The sequence below is a fragment of the Mus caroli genome, unplaced genomic scaffold, assembly GCF_978045245.1.
Source record: "Mus caroli unplaced genomic scaffold, Mus_caroli_1 scaffold_3, whole genome shotgun sequence".
Taxonomy (NCBI): Eukaryota; Metazoa; Chordata; class Mammalia; order Rodentia; family Muridae; genus Mus; species Mus caroli.
Window position 1 is genome coordinate 102696205 of NW_028227258.1, and position 24757 is coordinate 102720961.

Sequence of the window (24757 nt, forward strand, 5' to 3'; positions counted from 1 at the left end):
GGTCAATTGAACTCCATGTGAATTCTTTGCCCTTCAGAGGAGAGAAGGTAAAAAGAATATGCAAAAGTAACCTAATATTTTAAGTAGTGGGTTGATGCTTCCAGGATGCACATGCAGGGTTGATCCGTTCAACTTGTTTGCAGCCTCCTTAACTTCCTCTATCCATGATCCATACCCTTTTAGTTCCCCAAATTGGAGAATGACTTTTGACCCAGGAATTCCAGTGTTCAGATGGACATCAAAGCAGGGTTGTGTGATGATTGCAACATGAGAGGAATGCTAAGAAAGGCTTCTGCCCCACAGGTTAATGGGGAAGGTGGAAAAGCCCTCACCTGAGGTAGGTGGTCTATGGAAGAGCTGGTAGAATTTGGTTAGGAGAAACAGAGAAAAATTTTCACAGGGGAACAGATGATGCCAAGTCTTACTCAATTTTTAAAAATTTTCATCTAATCTGAATATATGAAGTAACAGGATGCAGCAAGTGTTTAATCAAAGTGTAGTTTTTTCCATGATTGTACAAGTAACTATATGAATCTACAAGGTTTATGTTTAATATGTGGTGAGCTATGTACAAATCTAAGTATTAGATGAATTGGTTGGTAAGTTGGAAAAGAATAGCAATTTCATTTCATTGAAATTTTCTAAATGACCTGTGCTGTGGTTGTTAGCCTTAAGGATGATCAAATGTTGCCTAACATTTTATGTTGTTTTCATAGTGTTGCTTCTACTCTTTGCAAATGGCAATAGAACAAAGGGATTTCTTGGTCTTTTTTATGTGCTCTAATTAGGTTTCCTAATGCTTCTGCTCTCCTGGTATGCTGTGGTGAACTAGGAACTCACTGCTCTCATAAGGTTTTGCCACTGCTGCATACTTTATCAGACATTTTGTAGTAAGTTCTGTTCCAGAAAGCATTGCAGTTGCATAACCAGTTTCAACAGTGACTTGATCTTAGAACTCCATTGCTAATACCATCATCGGATCTTACACAGTTTACCTACCTTTGTCTTCCATATATGGGATGCTGTTCACGATCACAGCACACAGGTTCGCAGGAGATTTATCATGGGATACAAGACTCTGTGCTTTGGATTCTCTTGTATTTTATTGGCTTATTGTCTTTATTCACCCATTCCAGAGAATATTGAAGAACCTTGGAAAGTGAGATTCACGGATACTCTTATAAAAGTGGCTTCACATATGGTAATGTATTTTAAACGGGGAATCAGGGCACCATGGTATAAGTATAATTGAAACTTCTTTTAATTTAAAGTTTTTGAAAGTGATTTCAGGTTTTAATTTTCTTTGTTTTGTTGTTGCTTGCTTTTTGGTTTGTTTTTGGGGGTTTTTTGTGGTTATGTTTTTTGTATTTGTTTGTTGTTGTTGTTGCTGGTAGTGGTGGTTCGTTGTGGTGTTTTTTATTGTGCTTTTTTCTTTTTGTTTTGTTTTGATTTTTTTATTTTTATGGGGTGGTGGTGGTTTCTTTGTTTCCTTGATTTGGTTTTGGTTTTTCAAGACAGGGTTTCTCTGTATAGCCCTGATCCTTCCTGAAACTTGATCTATATAGAATAGGATGGCCTCTAACTCAGAATTCAGTCTCCTGAGTTTTGGGATCAAAGTCATGTGTCACCATTTCCTGGCATTTTTGTGATATGTAAACCAGATAATCCTGATTTAAAAAAAATAGCTGATTTGTTTTTAATTTTCTTTAAAATTTTAAAAATAATCCTAACTGATTTTCTATAAACAGGTGAACATACAGTGTTTATTATAATACTAAATGTAGTTGCCATATATCAACATCAGAATAAAAAATTAGTATGTCTAATATTTGGGAATTAAGAAGATTAGATGTGTTTGATGCTCTCAGCAATGTAATAAGCTAATACAGTCTGTGAAAATTAAGTTTAAATTTTTGGTGTATTTAATTATTTGCTGTTCCAGTGATTTTGTTTTTTAAACTTCTTCTCAAGATTTCTGCTCATAGAAGCTTTGTATATGCTTTGTATTACTTTATTGAGGCTTTAAAATAAATTTTGATTTAAGTACATATTGTCAATACTAACTATGTGAACAGATTTTCTGATGATGATGAAAACATCTCTCTAAGTAATTGTAATATATTTACAATTAGATAAAATATGTATAAATAACATGCAGATGAGTTAGTGGAATTTATTTTGTTTCCTCAAATCACTTTCCTGCATTTATTTGTGGACGATAGTTGGCTCTTCCATCTGGATTTCTAATAGTCTGTTGTGATATCCATCTGCAAAATCTCCTGGAGAGCTGCACTGTGTTCTCATAAACAGAATAGATGTATTTGTAATCTGAAAGTTCACTGACATGTCCCCAAGACCACAGTGATCAAAAGTCACTTCTTGACATCTACTGCTATTATTATCTTCTTGAGTTCTCAGTTGTTGGCTGGAATTCAGACCTTTTATTAAAAATGGCAAAGATATAATTTAAACACATAGAATACAGCAGGCTACCATTAACCAAAATATGCTTTTCTCTGGACGCCTTACCAGTACAGAATGATAGGAAGCCTAGGCAAAAGAAAACAATGAATGACAAAGTCATGCAAAAGTGTGGGAGATGAGAAATTGCTGTCAATACACTGGAGAAGGGCTGCCAACTTTCCCATCTAGACATCTTACACATCTTATTCCCAGAGTCCAACATGTGCTGAATCATCCAGGAACCACTTTCTTTTTTGCTGATTCACATCTCACTTTACTGGACAGTAGAAGAGGTGGATGGACATTGTGTTTCAGTAGAGAAACTGATACATCTTCTCTGAGTCTGTCAGGAATAAGAGACTGACACTTATCTCCTCATCAACAGGAATGTATTCAGAAAATGCCCAATTTTTGATTAATTCTTATTTCTCATATTTCAAAGTTAATGACATATGTAGATGCATAAATGATTTTACTTATATATGCATATATATGGACAAACTTAGTTATTTAAATATTCTTCATAGTGGTGGACAAACTTCCACTTGCAGTACAATTTATAAGTAGTTAGTTGTCCCGTCCAGTGGGTCGAGGAGGACCTAGGCCTGCAAAGAAAAGTGGTGGAGAAAGGGGAGTGAGACCAAGCAAAGAGTTGTCAAGATCTGTTTAATGAAAGCTAGGAGCCTGATTATAAGCACACAGTGAGAGAAAATAGGGAGGGGTCCAGGTGGCATAATAAAATACAGAGAAAGGGATGGGCATCTGGGGAGAATGCTGATTACAGGCTTCTCTTAGCTTATCTTGGAATGTCGGCCCCCTAACAGTCCCGGGTGGCCTTCAAGCATTCTGCAGTTTATCTTGGATGCCATAAACAGTCCCAGGCACCAAACGGAGACATGGAGGAGGAGGTGAAGCTGCCTGAATCTAAGCAGTTCTAGGCGCCAAGTGAAGGAGGGAGTGAAGTTGGCAGTCTCAGGTGCCAGGTGGAGGCAATGAAGGAGGGGGTGACATAGTTCCCTTCAAAGGGTCAGAGGATCTTCAGGGTGAGAGCTACTGAGGGCCTAGTTCCCCACAGTTTGGTCTCTCACAGTTAGTTATTATCACTGCATGAAGAAGCTTCTACAATAGTAGTATTCCATGTGACTCTCAAATGGCCCTTAGTATTGGATGTTTCTCCTACTATTGTGTTGCTTAGCTCATTTTTCTTCCTCCTTGCCATTTAATCCTCCTGTTCCACTCTCCCCACTTTTGCTCCATAAAAGTGCAATCTCTTTTTTCTCCCTTAAGATATCCACTACTTTTCCATAGTCCCTTACTCTATGCCTAACCTCTATGGTTATAAAAGTTTTGTATGTCTATGGAAATCTTAAAAGTTAAAATCCAAATATAAGAAAATACATACACTATTTGGATTACCTCAACCAGGATGATTTTTTTTCTAGCTTCATCAATTTACCTTCAAATTTTATGATTTCAACTTTATAACTGAATCGTTTTATATTTACAAAAATAACACCGTTTTCATTATCTATTCATCTGTTGGTGGACATCTAGAGTGTTTTCCAATTTCTGGCTGTTATAAAGAGAGAAGTCATGAAGAGGCTTGACCAAATGTCTCTAAAGTAGGATATCAAGTCCTTCAGGTATATGCCCAAGAGTGATAAAGCTGGATCTGGACACAGATAGATCTTGTGCTTCCCTAGGAACCACTATGCTGATATCCATAGTGACTATTCATGTTCGCACTGTCATGATAAATGCCCTTCTAGCCCAATCTCCCTACCAGCATGAGCTGTGGTTTGTTTATTGATCTTATCCATTCTAGCTCGTGGAAGGTGAACTCTCAAAGGAGTTTTGATATTCATTTCCTTGATGACTATGCATAGGAATATTTCTCTAGGTGATTCTTCTCAGCCATCTGTGTTTCATTTTTTGAGAACTCTAATTTTAATTCTATACCCCCATTTTTAAGTTGGTTATTTTATTAATGTCCAGATGTTTTAGTTCCTCATATAGTTTTGATATTAGTCTTCTGCTGGTTGTATATTTGGTAAGTATCTTTATTCATTCTGTAGCCTACTATTTTGTCCAAATGATATTGTCCTTCGCTATATAGAACCCTTTCAGTTTCATGTGGTCCCATTCATTAATTGCTGTTCTTAGTGCCTGTGCTAATGGTGTCTCACTCAGAATGATTCTTCTTGCCCCTATGAGATCAAAACTATTCTATGCTTTTTCTTTTATCAGATTCAGGATATCTAGCATTATGTAGTGATCCTTGATCCATTTGAAGTTGAGTGTTATGCAGAGTGAAATATATGAATTTATTTGCATTCTTCTACATGCAGCAAACTATTTTGACTGCCACTGTATGTTGAAGATGTTATCTTTCTTCCTGTATGTATTTCTGTCTTCCTTATCAAAAGTCAGATGTCTATAGGTATGTAGATTTATGACTGGGCCTTCACTTGATTTCATTGATCTGTGCATCTGTTTTTATGCCAATACCATGCTGATTTTATTATTATACTTCTATAGTACAATTTGAGACTAGGGGTGGTGATACCTCTACTAGTTATTTTATTATTTAGGATTGTTTTAGCTGTCATTGCTATTTTGTGTTTTCATATGAAGCTCAAAATTATCATTGCAATTTCTCCAAAGAACTGTGATAGAATTTTGATGAGGATTTGAGTGAATCTTATATGGCTTTTGGTGAGGTTGGTATATTAACTGTATTAATCCTACTGATTCATGACCAATGTAGATTTTTACATTTTCTAATACCTTATTCTATATTTCTCTTCAATGTATTAAAGGTTTTATCATACAAATCTTTCATTTGCTTGAGTAGAGTTACTCCATAATATTTTAATTTTTAAGGCTATTGTGAAAAGTATTATTTCCCTATTTTCTTTTCTCAAACTGTCATTTTAACATAGGAAGGCTATTTGATTTTTGTGAGTTTTTTGTATCCTCTTATTTTGCTGAAACTGTTAATCCACTGTAGATGTTGCCTGGTGGTATGGTTTTCATATATATATAATCATATCATCTGCAAATAGATACTCATAGATTCTAAGAAGTTTCTACTGCACTGATTTTTGCATCACAAACCAAATGTCTGCCACTTTCAATTGTTTCTCTCAAATCTCTCTCTGCCTCACCTAATCCCCCTCTTCCCATTGCCACCTGCCCTTCATCCACCTGCAAACTCTATTCTAATCCCCCTTCCCAGGGGAGCAATGTGTTCTCCCTTGATCTCTTCTTGTTACTTAGCTCCTCTAGTTTTATGCATTATAACATGTTTATTCTTTATTTAAGAGATAATGATCATTTTTAAGTTGGTACATATCATGCTTGATTTTTCTCCAGTTTTTTGATTGCTCTAGTTAGAACTTCAAGTACTATATTGAGTAGATATGGAGAGAGTAGACAGCCTTGTTTTGTTCCATCTTTCAGTGGAATTACTTTGAGTTCACTCCATTTAATTTTTGGCTATGGGCTTCGTTGCAAATTGCCTTATATCCTTAATCTTTCCATGAATATTATCTTGAAGGAGGTTGAATTTTCTCAAAGGCTTTTTTTTTTTGGCACCTGATGAGATGGTCATGTGTTTTGTTTTGTTTTTCATTCAAATCTTTTATTCTGAATTACATACTGATTGTCTGATGTTGAACTAACCCTTCATCTCTGGCATAAAGCCTATTTGATCATGGTAGATGGTATAATTGATATGACATTGGATTCAGTATTTGAGCATTTTCTATCTATGTTCATAGGGAAATTGGTATGTAATTCTTTCCTTTGTTGAATTTTTGTGTGGTTTGGGTATGACTGTGGCCTCATAGAACAAATTTGGCAATGTTCGTTCTGTTTGTATTTTGTGAAATAATTTGAGGAGTGTTGGTATTAGCTCCTCATCTAGTAGAATATTGTGCTAAAACTCTCTGGCCCTGGGCTTTTCTTAATGGATGTTTTTCTGCATGAGCATATTTTTATATGTACATATTTGGTTTTGAATTGAGCTTTATACTATTGAAAAACTCTTGAATGTGACAAAACAGAACCTCTAATACCATCAACATCACTTTTCACTCCTCATACACAATTCTTTATACACTTACCATTTTTCTTTGTATTTATTACAATCCTCTAGAATTTAGCATTTTATTAACTTTTGGTTTTTTAGATCTATAATATATCAGCTGCTTATACAAAAAAGCACTAACCTATATAAATGGGATTACCATTGTTCTTTCAGTTACTATCTGTGTAACATTGGTCAACCATAGGAGTTTCTTGAGTTAGTATACCATCAATGTAGATGGATATACCTTTATGACTTTAGAATCATAAGACTGGCACAATATCGTATCTGGAATACTCTAGTCACATAAAAATATACAATGATTTAACTGAAATTATGCTGGGAGCCTCCCCAACACAAAGAGTATAGTGGTGGGGCACAGAGTAGGACTCTGGGGGTGGCTTTAAAATCTCAGGACTTTCTAGTTCTCTAATCTCTACTGAAATGTTGATGATAACTTCCAAAAAGTCCTAAAACTTTCTTGTTCATGAACTCAATCTTGTGCTGGTCTGATGCAGATAAACACACTGAGATATCCATGCTACAAAATACAGTCTGAAAATTAAATCAGTCCTCTAGAGAATTATCCCATTATTTCTATCATTACATATGTGTATTGTTGTTATTAAAATAAAAATGAATAATGGTTAAAATTTTTGTCATGCTTTTATAGGCCATATTATTTGAAAAAATAGGTCTCATGAAATATGAAAAAATATTTTCAACTGTGGCAACATTTTACATTGTACAAGCAGTTTCAGATGAAAATGTTACAGTGATTGACACAGACTTCAATAACATCCCTGTACGTCTGTACTTGCCAAAGAGGAAGCCTCAAAGAGAGAGACCAGCAGTGATTTCCATTCATGGAGGTATCTTTGTCTTCGGAAGTTGCAGTAAGTGTATTTCTGATATGTGTGTTGTTCATATATTTATATTCAAAAAGGTGCTGCGTATTGACAGAGTTTTGTCAATATAATGTTGACTTGGGCAATATGTACTTCTTAGCAGACATACATGAGAAAGTATGGGTTGTGGCCGCCACGTGTTTCTTCATTTAAAGCTTGGTAATTAAAACAATCTTGTAGAAATAAGATTGTTTCATTAGGAAAATGTTACTTTTAAATAAACATGTGGATAGCCTAGACTTGGAAGTATAAATGATAAACTTGGAATTCAGACTAAAATAACATAAATTTCACATATATTGTATGAAACATTTACATGAACCAGTTGCTTTAGTTGTCAGATCAGAAATATAATTGTAATACTGAACACCACATTTGTTCAAGTAGCAGATTGTGATATAACAATAACATTTGAGGGTTAGAAATCAAAGCATAACTTAGTATTGAAATGATAAAAGTGAAATAAACCTGAGTTATCAGTTCCTGGCTTAAACTTCTGTATTCTTGTCCAGAGGTAAGTGTGGTTGCTACAACACACACACACACAAACACACACACACACACACAGAGAGAGAAAGAGAGAGAGAGAGAGACAGAGACAGAGACAGAGAGACAGGGACAGAGACAGACAGAGAAAACAGACAGAGGGAGAGAGACAGAGATAGACATAAGAACTCAGGGGGAAAGGGAGAATTTTAAACTTGATGACTTATGGATTTACTACATAGAAAAGCATTAGGATGTTGTACTGTGTACTTAACAGATTTAATGAACAAGTAATGGAACTCCTGTCCTCAGTGAATCGGTAGCTTAATCATAATATCTAGTATTTTCTCTTCATAATCTGTGAATATTTCAAGTTAAGCTAAAACACCACTGTGGAAAGCTGGGCAGCAAACTGAGTGAGCATGTTTCAGAAAGGTATTTCAGAGACTTCTGCTGAGTTAGTTCAGATAGGTGTTATCATCATGCTTTAGTGCTGAAAAACAAATAGAGTCAGAAATGTTTTCAAAGTCCAACAGAAAGACAAGGAAGCAAGAGGCCTGTAAGCAGAAATCAGGGATGAGCAGCCCATGCAAGCTCTCCGTGTGGCTGGAAAATTCTACCTCTCAGAAGCACTTAAGCCCTCTGTTGTGCTCCAATGTCTAAATTGTCATCCTATTTCCATCCTTACCTGTTCTTCTGGAATAAAGGTGCATATCTGGTGTCTTCCAGTCCACCTCTCTCCTTACCTGTCTACACTGTCTGAAACCTACTGTCATCTTATCAATCCCTTCTTCATTACTCTCTTCTTACATCCTGGGATAAGTCAGGTTTATCTTATGTCATCAAAATGAGTCTCCATTTCCTTGGAATTATATTTCCTTCCAATTCATTACCTAATTTGTGTTTCTTCTACCTAGAATTGTGCCCCCTTTGTTGATTCCTAAGTATGCACTGTCTTTTCTGCCATGACCTCTGTAGGCCCCTGGCTGTTCTTTCTAATTATCTTATCGTTCTTTATTTTCTAAGACTTGTTTCCATGTTTGTCTCTTTCTTGGCTTTTGACTCTTTCTTACAGAAGCATAGTCTGAGAGAAATCCTTTCTCTTTGCTCCACTGTTAGCTTGTGTAAAAGAAATTTCTGTGTCCTTTATTTTTCCTCCTTTATCCCTTCCTTTGCAACTGCAACATTAAAACAAGAGAAAAGCTAAACCATGATGAAATAAGTTAATTGTTTGTACTTTACCAATATTAATATTCCCCACATTCTAGTATTTTATTCTTCAGTTTTTAGTTCCATGTTTTCCTGTACTTTATTCTTCATTTGTTTCCACTCTAACCCCCATACCCATACTGTTGATATTGGCTATTTCCCTTCTCTAACATTGTTGCTGGATTTAAGTTCAATCAATTCAGCTGTAGACTATTGTGCATTCCTGGTTATTAGTGTATCATGTGAATTCCTTAACAGGTATCATCATATTTCTTTCTCAAAGTGTAAACAGAGAAATAAATACATCTTCCAAGAACAGAAGAAAGGCAGATATCCCTCCGCAGTAACCATTGTACACTGCGTTACAGTCTCTTATCTCCTACACTTTATGATGTGTTCTGGGCACAGAATTCTGAGCAGCTTCCTGTTCCTGCCCATACTTGGTAGCTTAACATTTAGAGTACATCCTGATCTTCATTTCTGGCACCTTCTTTCTCACCTTCCATGCCTTGAAAATATAGCTACAGAAATTATTGATCAACATTTGAGACATATTGACCACCTAAGTATAAACCTTTGGTTGAACATTGATGTATAGATTTTTCATTCCTAATTTTATAATTTTGTCCACTTTCTGCCTCTACTTGGTTACATATATTTCTCTGAGCCTTGGAAGCTCTCATAAACATTAATTTTCACTGAAATATTTGAATTTTTCTCCAATATGTTTCTTCATGGTTATTGTATTTTTATGATTTTATGTCTAACATGATAGATGGCAATTTATACATTTATGTTAATCAATATATTTTGCTATCTTAAAGGAACACTGACATTGCTGCCTGTGAAGCATTTTCCTTTGCTCTCCTATCTAATCCTTTTAAGTTGATTATGACTTTATTCCATCCACAGTTTACTTTTTTAAGGAACTCCAAATGTAAGTAAGACCAGGCTATTACTTGATTTTATCCACTTTAAATTACTTTTCTATACAGAAAGTTAATATGAAGTTTACTTCTATGTCTATTAAATATGCATGACCTTATGTAAAAATGTAAGACTTTGGCAAAGGAAAAAAAATCATTCGTTTTAATTACAGTAAAATTGCATTGTGCTTTAAGTAAGCTGATGTCCCTTCATTATAAAATTCCTTTAAAAAATAACTATAGTAATTATCTTCTTTTGTGACAATTATAACACTAGCTACAATGTTATTTCTCAACTTAATTCCATACTTCCCAATCCTTCTACCAAGGGTTTTAAGGAATATGGTGGTAATGAGTTGGAGACAATTTACTTTTTATTTCCTAATTTCTAACAGTATTTCTCTACATGAGAACAAAAGTGGGGACTACAGTGTTCCATCAATTTACCACAACTCATTTCTACCACATTCATAGGTATTGGTGGTTTGTCATTGTTTTTCTATTTACAGTGCACCAATTTATATTTATTTCATTCATTTCAGAGGTAGAAGCTCATGACAACCTGAACAGACTCACGTCTAACAAGCTTGGTGCTGTTGTTGTAGGAATTGAGTAAGAGAATAATAATACTTTTTACCACATCATGATTCCTCACAATATAAACTTGACTGTTTCACAGCTTGTCACCTAGCTATCATATAGCTATATCCTGGGGGATTTTGATATATAACTTTTAATAGAAGTTTTATATCAATATATCTACAAAGGGATTAGTATCTGCTGTGATATTTGTCATTGTAGACACAGTTATATAACCAGAGGAATAAACATCGTTATTGTCACAGCTTTGACATCTCTAAAAGTATGAATTCCAGGTTTCACAAGTAGCTAACTTCATTTGCAAGTAACTTGCCTAAAAATTGTACTCATTATGTGCTTGGGATTTTGGGTTTTATTTGTCCTGGCTATAAAACAGTATAAGGTTGCTGTTGTTCTTGGTTACAGTGTTTTTAGGTAAAAATGTTAGGAAATTTTTGAATATTTTAAGACTTTACCAAGACAATATCTTATTATCTCATAGCTTTTATCAACATTTCCACTAAAATATAAAATATGAGCAACTTCTTTTTTACTTTATGAACAACAGTTTCCTCTGTACTACTGAAACTCTCATCAGAAGGATGAAGACTTTGCTATACACTTTGCCAGATCCACAGTGCCTGTCGTAGAAATAGACTTTACAGACTTACAGAACTCGGGGGAAATTACTGAAAGGAATTATATAGTTGAGAGTATATTAAGGGCCGTAAAACCTACCAGAGATTTCAGTCTATTCTGCTCATGATTGCTTGTTAATGGAACCAAAAAAAAAAAAAATCTTAGGTTTTAAGAAATATTATAAACAGGAAAAGTGATGTACCTTTCATACATTAATTTTAGCTAAATTTAGCACATTATCATCTTAAATATGCTTTTTAATGGTATGATATTTTGTATATTGTTTAAGATTTCTACATGATTTCAGCTACTTGTTGTTCTTTACCTTGAAGAATATTAGTATTTTAAGTCATTTTGCTAGTTTTTAAATATTTAAGACGGAGTAAATTATAAACATGTACAAGGATCATATGATGGGCACTGTTTTATGTAAGCATGTGAAATATTCACTAATTCTAGCAGATATTAAGATGGAAAAAATAAAAATTTGAACTCCATTTAGGTGCACTCTAAAGACAGAAAACACACAACTCTAAAGATATAGCAGTATTTATTCTAATGAAAGAATTCAAAAATAAGATCTTTGGTATACTTAAAATATGCATGTTTCATAATGATTATGTTGATTTAAATGCTGATCTTCAGTTTAAGATACGAAATTCTACATTTTTGCTGAGTATATACATACATATATTTATAATTAAAGTCATCTGTAAATAATTTACTCTCATATTTTCTGCATTCACAGTTTCTGGTTATTCCTGTCAATGATTCTGAAATGTGTGCACTGGGGACCACTGACACATGCAGACATCACAGGGTGAACACCCCTTCTCAGTCATTTCCCTACACCCAATATCTCAAACTCTTAAGCACAATCTAGTCCTCACTTTAAGACAGAAGTGACCAATGAGCTCTATGTAATTTGTGAAACTGAGAATTCAACGTAGGACCAACATATCAGTGTATCTGTTGGTGAGAGTGAGATATTTCCTTGCATAACTTTAACAAGGGATTTGTTGTGGTTTTCTTGATTTGCCTCTAAAGCTACAGGCTTGCTCCTCAGTATCCATTTCCAGCCGCCCTTGAAGACTGTGTTTATGTGACCAAGTTCTTTCTCCAGGATAAAGTTCTTGCAAAATACAGAGTGGATCCCTCTCGCATATGCATTATGGGAGACAGTTCTGGGGGTACCTTGGCAGCAACAGTGACTCAGCTGGTATGTTATGTGCATTATATATGTTTTAATCCTAATGCAAAAGAAGCTGTGTTTCAGGTGTGTTTGTGTTACTTTTATACTGTTAAATGTGAAATTTAAACTAAACAAGTGTGATTATCCATTTTGCATGATATTACTTCAGATGTAGTTTTATTGTCTAATCCTAGGAAAGGCTTTTACAGTCTTACATTTTTAGAGGTCCAGAGCAGGATCTAGGCTTTGAATCCAGGGCAGGATGCTTGCCAGGTATATATGCCACCAGAGGACTATGTAAACCTCTCTTTTAAATGCAAACTGTTTCAAAAAGGGCTTTTGATAAGATTTCCTATATTGCTCTGTAGGTTGTGCTGGCCTTGAACTTATGGACCTCCTGGTACAACAACTCAAGAACCAGGTATTAGGAAACTGTAATGACTCTGGCTCAACCTGCCAATGATAGGGAAAAAAATGCAACATTATGAACCACTATATTCTTTACAATAATGGATTTTATATTCATGATTTGAGTTTCTATCAATAAAATATAAAAATTATCACTTTTTAAAAATATCATTGATGAGTGCATTAGTCACTCTTTTCCTCTGAGACTAAATATCTGGCAAGAAGCATTTAACAGAAAGAGGGGATTTTAACAGCTCCTAGTTTAAAATATACAGTTCATAATGGCAGGAAAGGCATGGCAGTGGAAATTGCTTATAATTATGGCAGTAGAAACATTGTACAGAGTGTAAAGCCATCTTCTGATTCTGTTGTAAGGGTGATACCATTCCCACAAAGTCCAGGTTGGCATCACAAAAGACTGTCACATGTAAAATGATTGTGAGAAGTACAGATGTGGCCACAAAGTCTACTTCCTGTGCATCAAGGGTCAGATGTTTTGGGCTAGATTTGACCCTCTGACCCATCTGACTTGCTAAGGTTAAGACATCCATTGCTGTTCCTCATCAGGTATTCAGTGTCCTAGATAAATGTCAACATTGCCAACTATTCAGCAATTGTCCTCTTTGGTGAAAAAGGACCTTTACCTGGTCACCAATGTCTCTACAGAGGATTTAGCATATGGTATTCTAAAATTGTTTTAGTGTACTATGATCCAAATTCAGGAGTTTATAATAAATGATGCTGATATTAATGGGTATTTGTGATGACCTTTGAAAAGTTTTTTTTTTATAATGAAATTTAAAGTAAAGATTAAAACTGAAAACTTCGAGGTAAAGAAAATATTTCCATTATGAAATTTTGCTAGCTTTAGTACAGTGGGTATTAAAAGAATAAGGAATATAGTGGTTCAAACAGCACAGGACTAATAAAATTTGAAGCCTAGACCCTCTCCCTAATGGATAATATATTGTGGCATTTATTCCAGACTATTTTGATTTAGAGCATGTTGAATTTTCAACTACTATCTAGAGAACTATTGTTCTCCTACTTTTTCTGTGTTAAGTGCAATAGTTTTTATTTAGTGTGTGTGTGTGTGTGTGTGTGTGTGTGTACATGGGTTTATGTTACTATACACATTTTAAATATGTGTACTTACATATGCATGTTCATGTGTATGGTTATGCATGTAGATGCCAGAGGTTGACATTGGGTGTCTTCTTCCATATTTCTCTACCTTAATTTTGTAAATGGGTCTTTACCAGGGGCTAAGACCTCTGAGTCAGCTAGATTCACTGTACATTTAAATTTAGGATTCTCCCTGAGTCAACCTATCCACACAGTGCTGACATAGCAGGTGTATGTTGCTATACCCAAGCTTATATGTCCTGGCCATCTATACTCAGCTCATCAAGCTTGTTTCAACTAATAATTTAATGACTGAGCCATCTCCATGTACTCCACATCTGATTGGAATAATTTCTCATCTATTTTCTTTTGTATTTCAATATGGCATTAAAAGGTCATCTACCTTATAACTTTGGTGTTCCTCAGGTACAAGCATGTGTGCTAAGTCACTTGTAAGCCCTGATACACATGAAGACGCTGAAACAAACTGTGCTCATTGAAGAATCTTTCTCTACTCCTCTGAAAGGCTTCATTTCATTTAGAAAATTCCTATTCTAAAACCACTGGGAAGTAACAAGAATCTAGAAAGATTTTCTTGAGAAATTTTTTATTTCTTCATTTCTTCCTGACCTGTACAACCTGCTTCTATTGTTCTGTAATTTGAAATAGTGCAGATGGTTAGCCTTGTGATGAGCTAAGGAATTTCACAGAATTCTTTCATTTTGTGTAAGTTCTTTTTTTTTTTAATGAGGGCTTTATAGCCTTGAGTAAATCCTCATGTTTTCCCACCCATGCACAAGTTTCAGAAATAATGACTCTGAGACTTAACCATATATGAATGGGTAGATCACACATTTTAAATTATGCCCACTAGTTTAATTATCCCACTTCCTCTATTCTAACATCTCCATGTGGTTATTACCTCTCCTCAGGTTCACTTGACCATCTTCTTCAGAGTTTCAGGCAAATCTTGCAGCATCTGACTCAATCCCAGAAATCCTCTCTCTATACCAGAACTTCCACCTCCACATTTCCTGTCTAAGCTCATAGACCAACAGCATTTTAATGACAAGTGATATTTTTGTACATTGCACAAGAGATTCTCTCTACACTTGAGAGCATTTTGAATAGTTTGGGATTTCCCAAAGAATGGCAGCAGATACAGTCACTGATGCAGAAGTGCTGTAGAAGCTGGTGCTCTTGAGGTTCTCAAGCTCACAGGTGAAGTCTAGGTTCACTGCTACAGAGTGTACGTGAAGAAAAGATTTTAGCTGCAGACTCAAGACTCCTCTTATTTCTGATAAGAAACAAGGGCTTCACATGCAACATTCGGCATCCTTTTCTGATCTTCTGATTTTCATAAATTATTCTGTTTCATCTATCACTGTTATCACACCACACTACTTAGATAAATGTTAAGTGTTTTCCTTACCATGCCATGCTCCATTGGACTTTACTTTATACATAAGTATTGGCAATTGTATTTCATTATATTTGTAGTTTTTCTCATTATATTACTCAGGTCACATATTCTTCTAGAGAAACTAGACACAGTAACACATGATTATTTTTATTATAGAAATTGGGAAACTGAGGCAGGAGGAAACTATGTTCTAGAACAGCCTGAGATTCACAACAAAGCTTTATTATTACAACAAAAGTTAAATCTCTTAAAAGAAACGAACAACAAATACATTGTAGTTATTCTGTCATCTTTACTAGGATGCTTCTGATCATCCTGACCATACTCCTGTTTGCTTGTTATATGTGAATAAATGTGTAAGAAACAGAATATGCATTGTTCCTGAACAGATGAAATCAGAATGATGTACGTGCATGTCTAAGTTAATGAGTAAATTTTATGAGAAAAATCACTGGTAATGTTTCATATTAATAAATCAATTTTACCTCAGGCTATTAAAGTAAAACTGCCAATCCTGTTGTTTGAAAGCTATTGACTCATTAATATTCATTATATTTCTAGCTACGAAATGATCCAGAATTCAAACATAGAATCAAGGCACAAGCCTTGATATACCCTGGCCTACAGATGATTGACACCTTTCTGCCATCTCACCGAGAGTATGGACATGGTCCAATCCTGCACAGGGAGATGATGCTACGGGTGGCATCTCTATATGTGACTAAAGACTCATCACTGACTCAGGCCTTATTGAGAAATGAGCACATGCCCGAAGGATCAAGGCACCTATTCAAGTTTGTTAACTGGAGTGACTTTCTTCCTGAGAAGTATAAAAAGAACCATGTTTACACTGAACCAGTCCTTGGAAAATGGAATGCTTCCTACCCAGCACTTCTAGACAGCAGGCTGTTTCCTTTGCTAGTCAATGACTCCCAGTTGCAGAATTTGCCTCTCACTTACATCCTCTCTTGTGAACATGATCTATTGAGAGATGATAGTTTCATTTATATCACTCGGCTTAGAAATGTTGGAGTTCAGGTTATTCATGAGCACATAGAGGAAGGTGTTCATGGGGCTCTCTCATTCACTATGGGTACATTGGCTTTACATCTAGGATTTAAAATAAGAGATATGTATATTCATTGGTTAGAGGAAAACCTATAAACTAGAGGTACATGTAGCCATGAAGTGATCTAGTTAGAAAAGTAATCTGATAGCTGTATTTGAGCTACTGTATGATGAATGGGCACAAAATAATCTGAGTTTGGGGTAAACTATATTTCAGTTTGAATAAAGAGGACTGGATATGTTTGAGAAAGTTACTTCATCTTCTAAGTCTTAGAAATATTACTAAAATGAGGATATTCACTTCATGATTGCAATTAATTTATATTTATCAGGAAAGATATATTCTGAGTCTTCAAAAATGATAGGATAGTGCAAAAATGTGGTGACATACAGGCTTGCAATATGGATGGAATCTTGATGACTGGCTGGGTTGGCACATTCCTATCCAGTACCCCAGAGGCAACAAGGTACAGAAATCTGAGAGTCAAGGTTCAGATGATCTATATAGCTAATTCTAGTACAACCATGGCTATATAGTGGCATGCTGTCTCAAGAAAAGAAAAATTTTAATAAATATCAAAGAAAAGAAACCACAAATGAGAAGAAAATGTGATAAAGTACAATTGTAGTGACATTTGTATCGACTGAGCATTGTAATGTACTTGTGCTATGGTTTTTCCAGTCATGTGCTATCCATACATTATTTCAGTCAGTTCTAGATAAATTAAGGTAGCTGTTCTTGTTATTCATTTCTCATGGAATTTATATACTGCTTTTCAAGAGAACAATCTATGTATTGGAGGAAACGGTTAACATTTTACTGCACATATTCCTAAAGCCCTTTAATGGAGGGATGGTACCTAGTCAACTACAGTCAACTACAATTACTTATAGCATTCTTTTGAATTCCTGTGGTGATCCACTGTGTGCGCAGAGACTGCATATCCAGGGAGTTATCTGAGTTGATGATCTCCAGACACGTTTGCTTTCCTGTGATGATGGAACCCAAGTTCCTATCAGCACAAATGAATTCAAAATAGCTGCATTTCCACTGGGAAACCGCGAAATTAAAGCTAATTCTCCGAGGTCCTGGTCATTCTGCTGCTTGTGTATGATTGTTTGACATGTTTGGTGCTTATTCTGTTTTTTCTTTTTTAAAAATATATTTTGTTTATTTACATTCCTATTCTATGGCTCTTAAAATTGAAATCAATAGTCAATTTTTTTTTTAATTTTCTCTACAGGGACATTTTTATTTTAATCATTTCTCTTGGATACCTCTTTTGTTTCGTTTTGGATGGTTTCTTTCTTTACATTTCAAATGTTTTCCCCTTTCCATGTCTCCCCTTCAGAAATCCCCTATCCTATCATCCTGACTCTATGAGGGTGCTCCCCTACCCAGCCACCCACTACTGTCTTCCATCCCTAGGATTTTCCTAAGCTGGAACACTAAACACTCTCAGGCCCAAGGGCAGATCCTCCTTCCACTGATGTCCAACAAGTCTATCCTATGTCACAACTGTGGTCAGGTGTCCCTCCATGTGTACTCTTTGGTTGAAGGTCCAGTACCAGGGAGCTCCAGCGTGTCTGGCCAAATGGGGATCCATCCCACATACAGTCACCAAACCCAAATGGCCTTTTCTTCAGTATCTGCTACACACTGTCTCCATATTTCCTCCTGTGAGTATTTTGCTCCCCCACTGAAGCATCCATACATTCCGGTCTTCCTCGTTCTTGGGCTTCATATGGTCTGTGAATTGTGTCTTAGTTATTCCGAACTTTTGGGCTAATATCCACTTATCAGTGAGTGCATGCCGTGTATGTTCTTTGGTAACTGGGTTACTTCACTCAGGATGGTATCTTCTAGTTCTGTCCATTTGCCTAAGAATTTCATGAAGTCAGTGTTTTTAATAACTGAGTAGTACTCCATTGTATAAATGTACCACATTTTCCTTATCCATTCCTCTTTTGAAGGACATGTGGGTTCCTTCTAGCTTCTGGCTATTATAAATATGACTACTATGAACAAAATGGAGTATGTGTCCTTATAACACGTTGGAGCATCTTCTGGGTATATGCCCAGGAGTGGTGTATCTGGGTCCTCAGGTAGTACAATGTCTAATTTTCTGAAGTACCACCAGACAGATTTCCAGAGTAGTTGTACCAGCTTGCAAATCCACCGGCAATGGAGGAGTGTTCCTCATTCTCTGCATCCTCCTCAGAATCTACTGTCACCTGAGTTTTTTATCTTAGCCATTCTGACTGCTGTGAGGTGGTATCTTGGTGTTGCTTTGATTTGCATTTCCCTGAAGACTAAGGATGCTGAACATTTCTTTAGGTGCTTCTCAGCCATTTGAGTTTCCTCAGTTGAGAATTCTGTTTAGGTAGCTCTGTTCCTAAACTTTGTGAAACGGAAGTTAAGCATGTTTTGTGAATTTAGTTGGCAATCTGATCCTCATCTCCAAACATATTTTCATTAATGTTTTTCTGCAGCTTGAGATTTTTGTTCATCTCAACTATGATTAGCCAATTGGTCTCCTAGATTTCACAACATGAGCTTCTTACCAGCCATTCAGACACTAATCTCTTGCAAGAACATCAGGAAAGGTTAACTACAAGGTTTCTTTGCTATTGTGTGTGAAGCTATAACATCTTAATTAATATCAATCTTCTTGTTGCATTTGTAAAAGAGAAACAATGCTGGTAATCATGTCAAGCCAGACTTGGTGAAAATTGCTCCTCTCCATTAAATATTAATCACAGATTGAGAGAGAATGAGAAGAACATAGGTCGCCATGGAAAGTGAATGTGGTTTCCCTCAGATGATAGTTTGTCTTTTTTAAAAGACATAACCAAAATGGGAAATGGGAGCACCTAGGGACCTGATAAAGTGCCCCATCTAGAGTCTGTTTTGCTGGATCCAGCTCAGGATCCCACGATCCTGATAAAAGCTCCTGAAAATAAAGCTGTTACTTTGCCTTCTCTGTGATTTTGTCTTCTGTCTTACCTGGGATGCACACCCATTCCTTCACTGGCACTAGAGCCTACTTGTTCATGGAATGAGCTCAGCAGTCTCCTAGGCAACCACCTGACCCCTCCCCCTTAACTTTTTTTCCTTTTACATTACTTTAGGTTCCATAGAATTTGAGAACTCTGTTTAGTAATAACAAATTTCCTATTTTATTAATCAATCTGCTTTTAATACTTCAGTAATTTTTGCAAAACAATAACATATAGGTAGAAAACTAGAAGCTTGGTGTAATAGCTATTCTTGGTGGTCAACTTGACTATCTTTGAATGAACTAAAATCCAGAAATGGAGGGCACACCTGTGAGAGATTTCTGGTGGGTTTGAAATGTATGAATCCACTTCTACTCTGGACATTTGACATAGGAAGACATACACCTTTGATTCAAATTTTGAGGCAAGGCACTCACCTTAATCTGGGCCCCACCTCTGGTTGAAGTCTGTTTAAGAACCTGGAAGAAGGAAGTTCTTGTTCTCTGCCTGCTTGCCCTCACCTTGCTAGCACACTCATCCCTTCACTGGTATTAGAGCCTATTTATTCAGGATTCCAGAATACACTGAAGACCAGTGGAACTATCCAGTCTTGTGAGACTGAGAAACTTCTAGACTCTTGGATTCTTGGATACTTTCCATTCACAGCTAGTCATCGTTGGATTGTTAGATTGTAAATCATTGCAATAATCCATATGTGCATGCATATATATATATATGCATGCATACATAAATAAATTATATATTATGTATGAGAGAGAGAGAGAGCAAGAGAGAGAGAAGGGGGGGATTCCATAAGTAGTTCTGGGACCCTAGAGAACCCTGACTACTATACTTAGTAAATGCTTTAGAAGGTGTAATATTATACCTAGGATCTAGTGTACTAACCATGTTACATTAGTTAACTTTACAATGTGTGCCTGGCTTCTTATATATTTGTGCTACTCCTTTAAATTATAATACATTTCAATGAAAATGAGATAGAATCAAAATCATTAGAATGTAACATCATTCAGACCCAGACCCCTGGACACCTTCCCTGCAAGAGGAGAGTTGGCCTCCAAGGAGGGCTATGACCCCAAGGATCAGGAGGTGGATCTCAGCTCCAGACTTCTGTGCACCTTCCATGCACCAGGAGAGCTTGCCTGCAGAGATTGCACTGACCACTGGGACTCAGGAGAAAGTTAATCTCCCAGGATTGCTGACAGAGGCTAAAGAATCACAGGAGAAACAAGCTCCAGCAAGAGAAAACTAGAACATCTAACACCAGAGATTACCAGATGGTGAAAGGCAAATAAAAGAATATTACTTGCAGAAACCAAGACCACTGGGCATCATTTGAATGCAGTATGCCCACCACAGTGAGTATCCTGGATACCCCAACACATTCAAAAATCAAGATTCAGAATTAAAATCATATCTCATGATGCTGGTAGAGGATTTTAAGAAGGAAATTAATAACTCACTTAAAGAAATACAGGACAACACTGCTAAACAGGTAGAAGCCTTTAAATGAAAAGCACAAAAATCCCTCAAGGAATTACAGAAAAACACTGCTAAGTAGGTAGAAGTCCTTAAAGAGGAAACACAAAATCCCTTAAAGAATTACAGAAAAATACAACCAAACAGGTGATGGAATTGAACAAAATCATCCAAGATCTAAAAATGAAGGTAGACACACTGAAGAAAATTCAAAGGGAAACAACTCTGGAAATAGAAACCCTAGGAAAGAAATCAGGAACCATGGCAGTGAGCATCAGCAATCGAATACAAGAGATAGAAGAGAAAATCTCAGGTGCAGAAGATTCCATACAAAACATGGGCACAACAATCAAAGAAAATGCAAAATGCAAAAAGATCCTAACCCAAAACATCAAGGAAATCCAGGACACAATGAGAAGACCAAACCTATGTATAATTGGTTAGATGAGAATGAAGAGTTTCAACTTAAAGGGCCAGTAAATATCTTCAACAAAATTATAGAAGAAAACTTCCCTAACCTAAAGAAAGAGATGCCCATGAACATACAAGAAGCCTAAAGAACTCCAAATAGACTGGACCATAAAAAAAAATTCCTCCCGACACATAATAATCAGAACAACAAATGCACTAAATAAAGATAGAATATTAAAAGCAGTAAGGGAAAGAGGTCAAGTAACATATAAAGGCAGACCTATTGGAATTACACCATACTTCTCACCAGAGACAATGAAAGCCAGAAGATCCTGGTCAGATATTATACAGACCCTAAGAGAACACAAGTGCCAGCCCAGGCTACTATACCTAGCAAAACTCTCAATTACCATAAATGGAGAAACCAAAGTGTTCCATGACAAAACCAAATTCACACAATATCTTTCCACGAATCCAGCCCTTCAAAGGATAATAAAGGGATAACACCAACAAAAGGATGGAAATTAAGTCATAGAAATAGCAAGAAAGTAATCCTTCAACAAACCTATAAAAAGACAGCCACAAGAACAGAATCCCAACTCTAACAACAACAAAAAAAGAAAAACAGGAAGTAACAATTAATTTTCCTTAATATCTGTTAATATCACTAGACTCAAATCCCAAATAAAAAGGCATGGACTGACAGACTGGCTACACAAATAGGACCCAACTTTATACTGCTGACAGGAAACCCATGACAGGGACAAAGACAGACACTACCTCAGAGTAAAAGGCTGGAAAACAATTTTACAAGCAAATGGTCCAAGAAACAAGCTGGAGTCGCCATTCTAATATCGAATAAAATCAACTTCCAACCCAAAGTTATCAAAAAAAGACATGAGGGGCACCTCATTCTCATCAAAGGTAAAATCTTCCAAGATGAATTCTCAATTCTGAATATATATGTTCCAAATGCAAGGGCATCCACATTCATTAAAGAAACTATAATAAAGCTTGAAGCACACATTGCACCTCACACAATAATAATGGGAAACTTCAACAACCCACTCTCATCATTGAACAGATCCTGGAAACAGAACCTAAATAGAGACATATTAAAAATAGCAGAAGTTATGAAAAAATTGATATAACAGATAACTACATAATATTTTATCCTGAAACAAAAGGTTATATATTCTTCTCAGCAACTCATGGCACCTTCTTCAAAATGGACCATATAATTAGAAGAAGAAAAAAAGACTCAAAAGATACAAAAATATGGAAATTACCCCATGAATTCTATCAGATCACCATGGACTAAGGCTGATCTACAATAACAACATAAACAATAGAAAACCAACATTCATCTGGAACCTGAAGAACACTCTACTCATTGATACCTTGGTCAAGGCAGAAATTAAGAAAGAAATTAAAGGCCTTTTAGAATTTAATGAAAATGAAGAAACAAAATACCCAAACTTATGAGAAACAATGAAAGCATCCCTAAGAGGAAAACTCATAGCTCTGGGTGCCACCAAAAGGAAATTAGAGAGAGCATACCTTAGCAGCTTGACAGCACACCTAAATTCTCTCGAACAAAAGGAAGCAAATTCACCCAAGAGGAGTAGATGTCACGAAATAATCAAACTCAGGGCTGAAATCAACCAAATGGAGACAAAAAGAACTATTCAAAGAATCTACCAAACCAGGAATTGGTTCTTTATGAAAATCAACAAGAGAAATAAACCCTTAGGCAGATTCACTAGAGGGCACAGGGAGAGTATCCTAATTAACAAAATCAAAAATGAAAAGGAAGATGTAACAACAGAACCTGAGGAAATCCAAACCACCATTAGATCCTTCTACAAAAGGCTATACTCAACAAAACTGGAAGACCTAGATGAAATGGACAAATTTCCAGACAGATACCAGGTACCAAAGTTAAATCAGGATCAGATTAATTATCTAAACAGTCCCATATAAAAGAAATAGAAGTAGTCATTAATAGTCTCTCAAACAAACAAACAAAAAAGCCCAGGACCAGATAGGTTTAGTTCAGAGTTCTATCAGACCTTCAAAGAAGACCTAATTCCAGTCCTACTCAAACTATTCCACAAAATAGAAACAGAAGGTACTCTACCCAATTCATTCTATGAAGCCACAATTACTCTGATACCTAAACCACAGAAAGACCAAACAAAGATAGAGAACTTCAGGACAATTTACCTAATGAATATCAATGCAAAAATACTCAATAAAATTCTCAAAAACTGGATTCAAGAGCAACACATCACAATCAAATAGGCTTCATCTGAGTGCTGCACTTATGGTTTAATATATGGAAATCTATCAATGTAATCCACTATATAAACAAACTCAAAGGCAAAAACCACATGATCATCTCATTAGATACTGAGAAATCATTTGACAAAGTCCAATACCCATTCATGATAAAGGTCTTGGAAACATCAGGAATTCAAGACCCATACCTAAACATAATAAAAGCAATATACAGCAAACCAGTAGCTAACATCAAACTAAATGAAGAAAAGCTAAAAGCAATCCCAGTAAAATTAGGGACTAGACAAGGCTGCCCACTTTCTCCCTAACTATTTAATATAGTACTGAAGTCCTAGCCAGAGCAATTAGAAAACAAAAGGAGATCAACAGAATACCAATAGGATCACAGTACCACAGAAATGACAAACACAAGCAAGACCAATACAGGGCATCTTACACGCAATTTCCAGAGAAGCTCACTGTCACCACAACCAACCCAAATGGACCTCTCTCCATGGGAAGGCCCCAGAACTTGAGACCGGCCTAAAACCAAACAAAGATAATCAGTCAACTCCTTGGGACCAAAACCAGACTTGAAACCAGACAAACCAAAAGCAAAACAGAATCAGAAGGTGGTCCAATGGAGGACACACAACTGAACAAGACAGACAGACACACAGACATAAAGACAGAAAGGCAGGGAGGGATTCCACTTTACCTCCTATGTACAGTGTCTGTGTCCCATAACAAAAACCACAAAAAAAAAAAAAACAAGATAGCAACAGAGAAAAAAACACCAGTATATCTAAGCACACTCGTCCGTGCCAAACGCTACTTCCTGACGGGTTGGATTCTACATCGACTCCCTTCTTGATGGGGTGGGATTCCACATCCACTCCCGCTCTGGCAGAGAGATCTCCCTCACTCTGCCAGAGGACAGCCAGTCCTTTCTGACTGTCACTCACCATGGGCACTTCCTCCAGGGTCACCCTTGGAACATCTTCCAAGGTTGCAGCCCATGGGGTCATAGAACGTCTTCTTCCCACAGCC

The 24757-nt window shown here is 36.2% G+C and overlaps 1 protein-coding gene and 1 pseudogene across 1 annotated transcript; one reads left to right on the forward strand and one right to left on the reverse strand.

Moving 5' to 3' along the window:
- LOC110291820 (arylacetamide deacetylase-like 2) overlaps positions 1-24757 on the reverse strand; it is a 168434-nt pseudogene that overhangs the window by 75492 nt on the left and 68185 nt on the right.
- LOC110291709 (arylacetamide deacetylase-like 2) lies at positions 1064-16612 on the forward strand. Its single transcript, XM_021158975.1, has 5 exons — positions 1064-1201; positions 7227-7449; positions 10625-10694; positions 12348-12519; positions 16010-16612. The coding sequence occupies exons 1-5, from the start codon at positions 1064-1066 to the stop codon at positions 16610-16612; spliced, it is 1206 nt and encodes a 401-aa protein (XP_021014634.1).

Bases quoted from the DNA above. Each gene is read 5' to 3' on its own strand.
- LOC110291709 (XM_021158975.1), top strand. From the start codon at position 1,064: ATGGGATACAAGACTCTGTGCTTTGGATTCTCTTGTATTTTATTGGCT. The intron at 1,202-7,226 runs GTAATGTATTTT...ATGCTTTTATAG, and splicing joins TAAAAGTGGCTTCACATATG to GCCATATTATTTGAAAAAAT. The intron at 10,695-12,347 runs GTAAGAGAATAA...TTGCCTCTAAAG, and splicing joins GCTGTTGTTGTAGGAATTGA to CTACAGGCTTGCTCCTCAGT.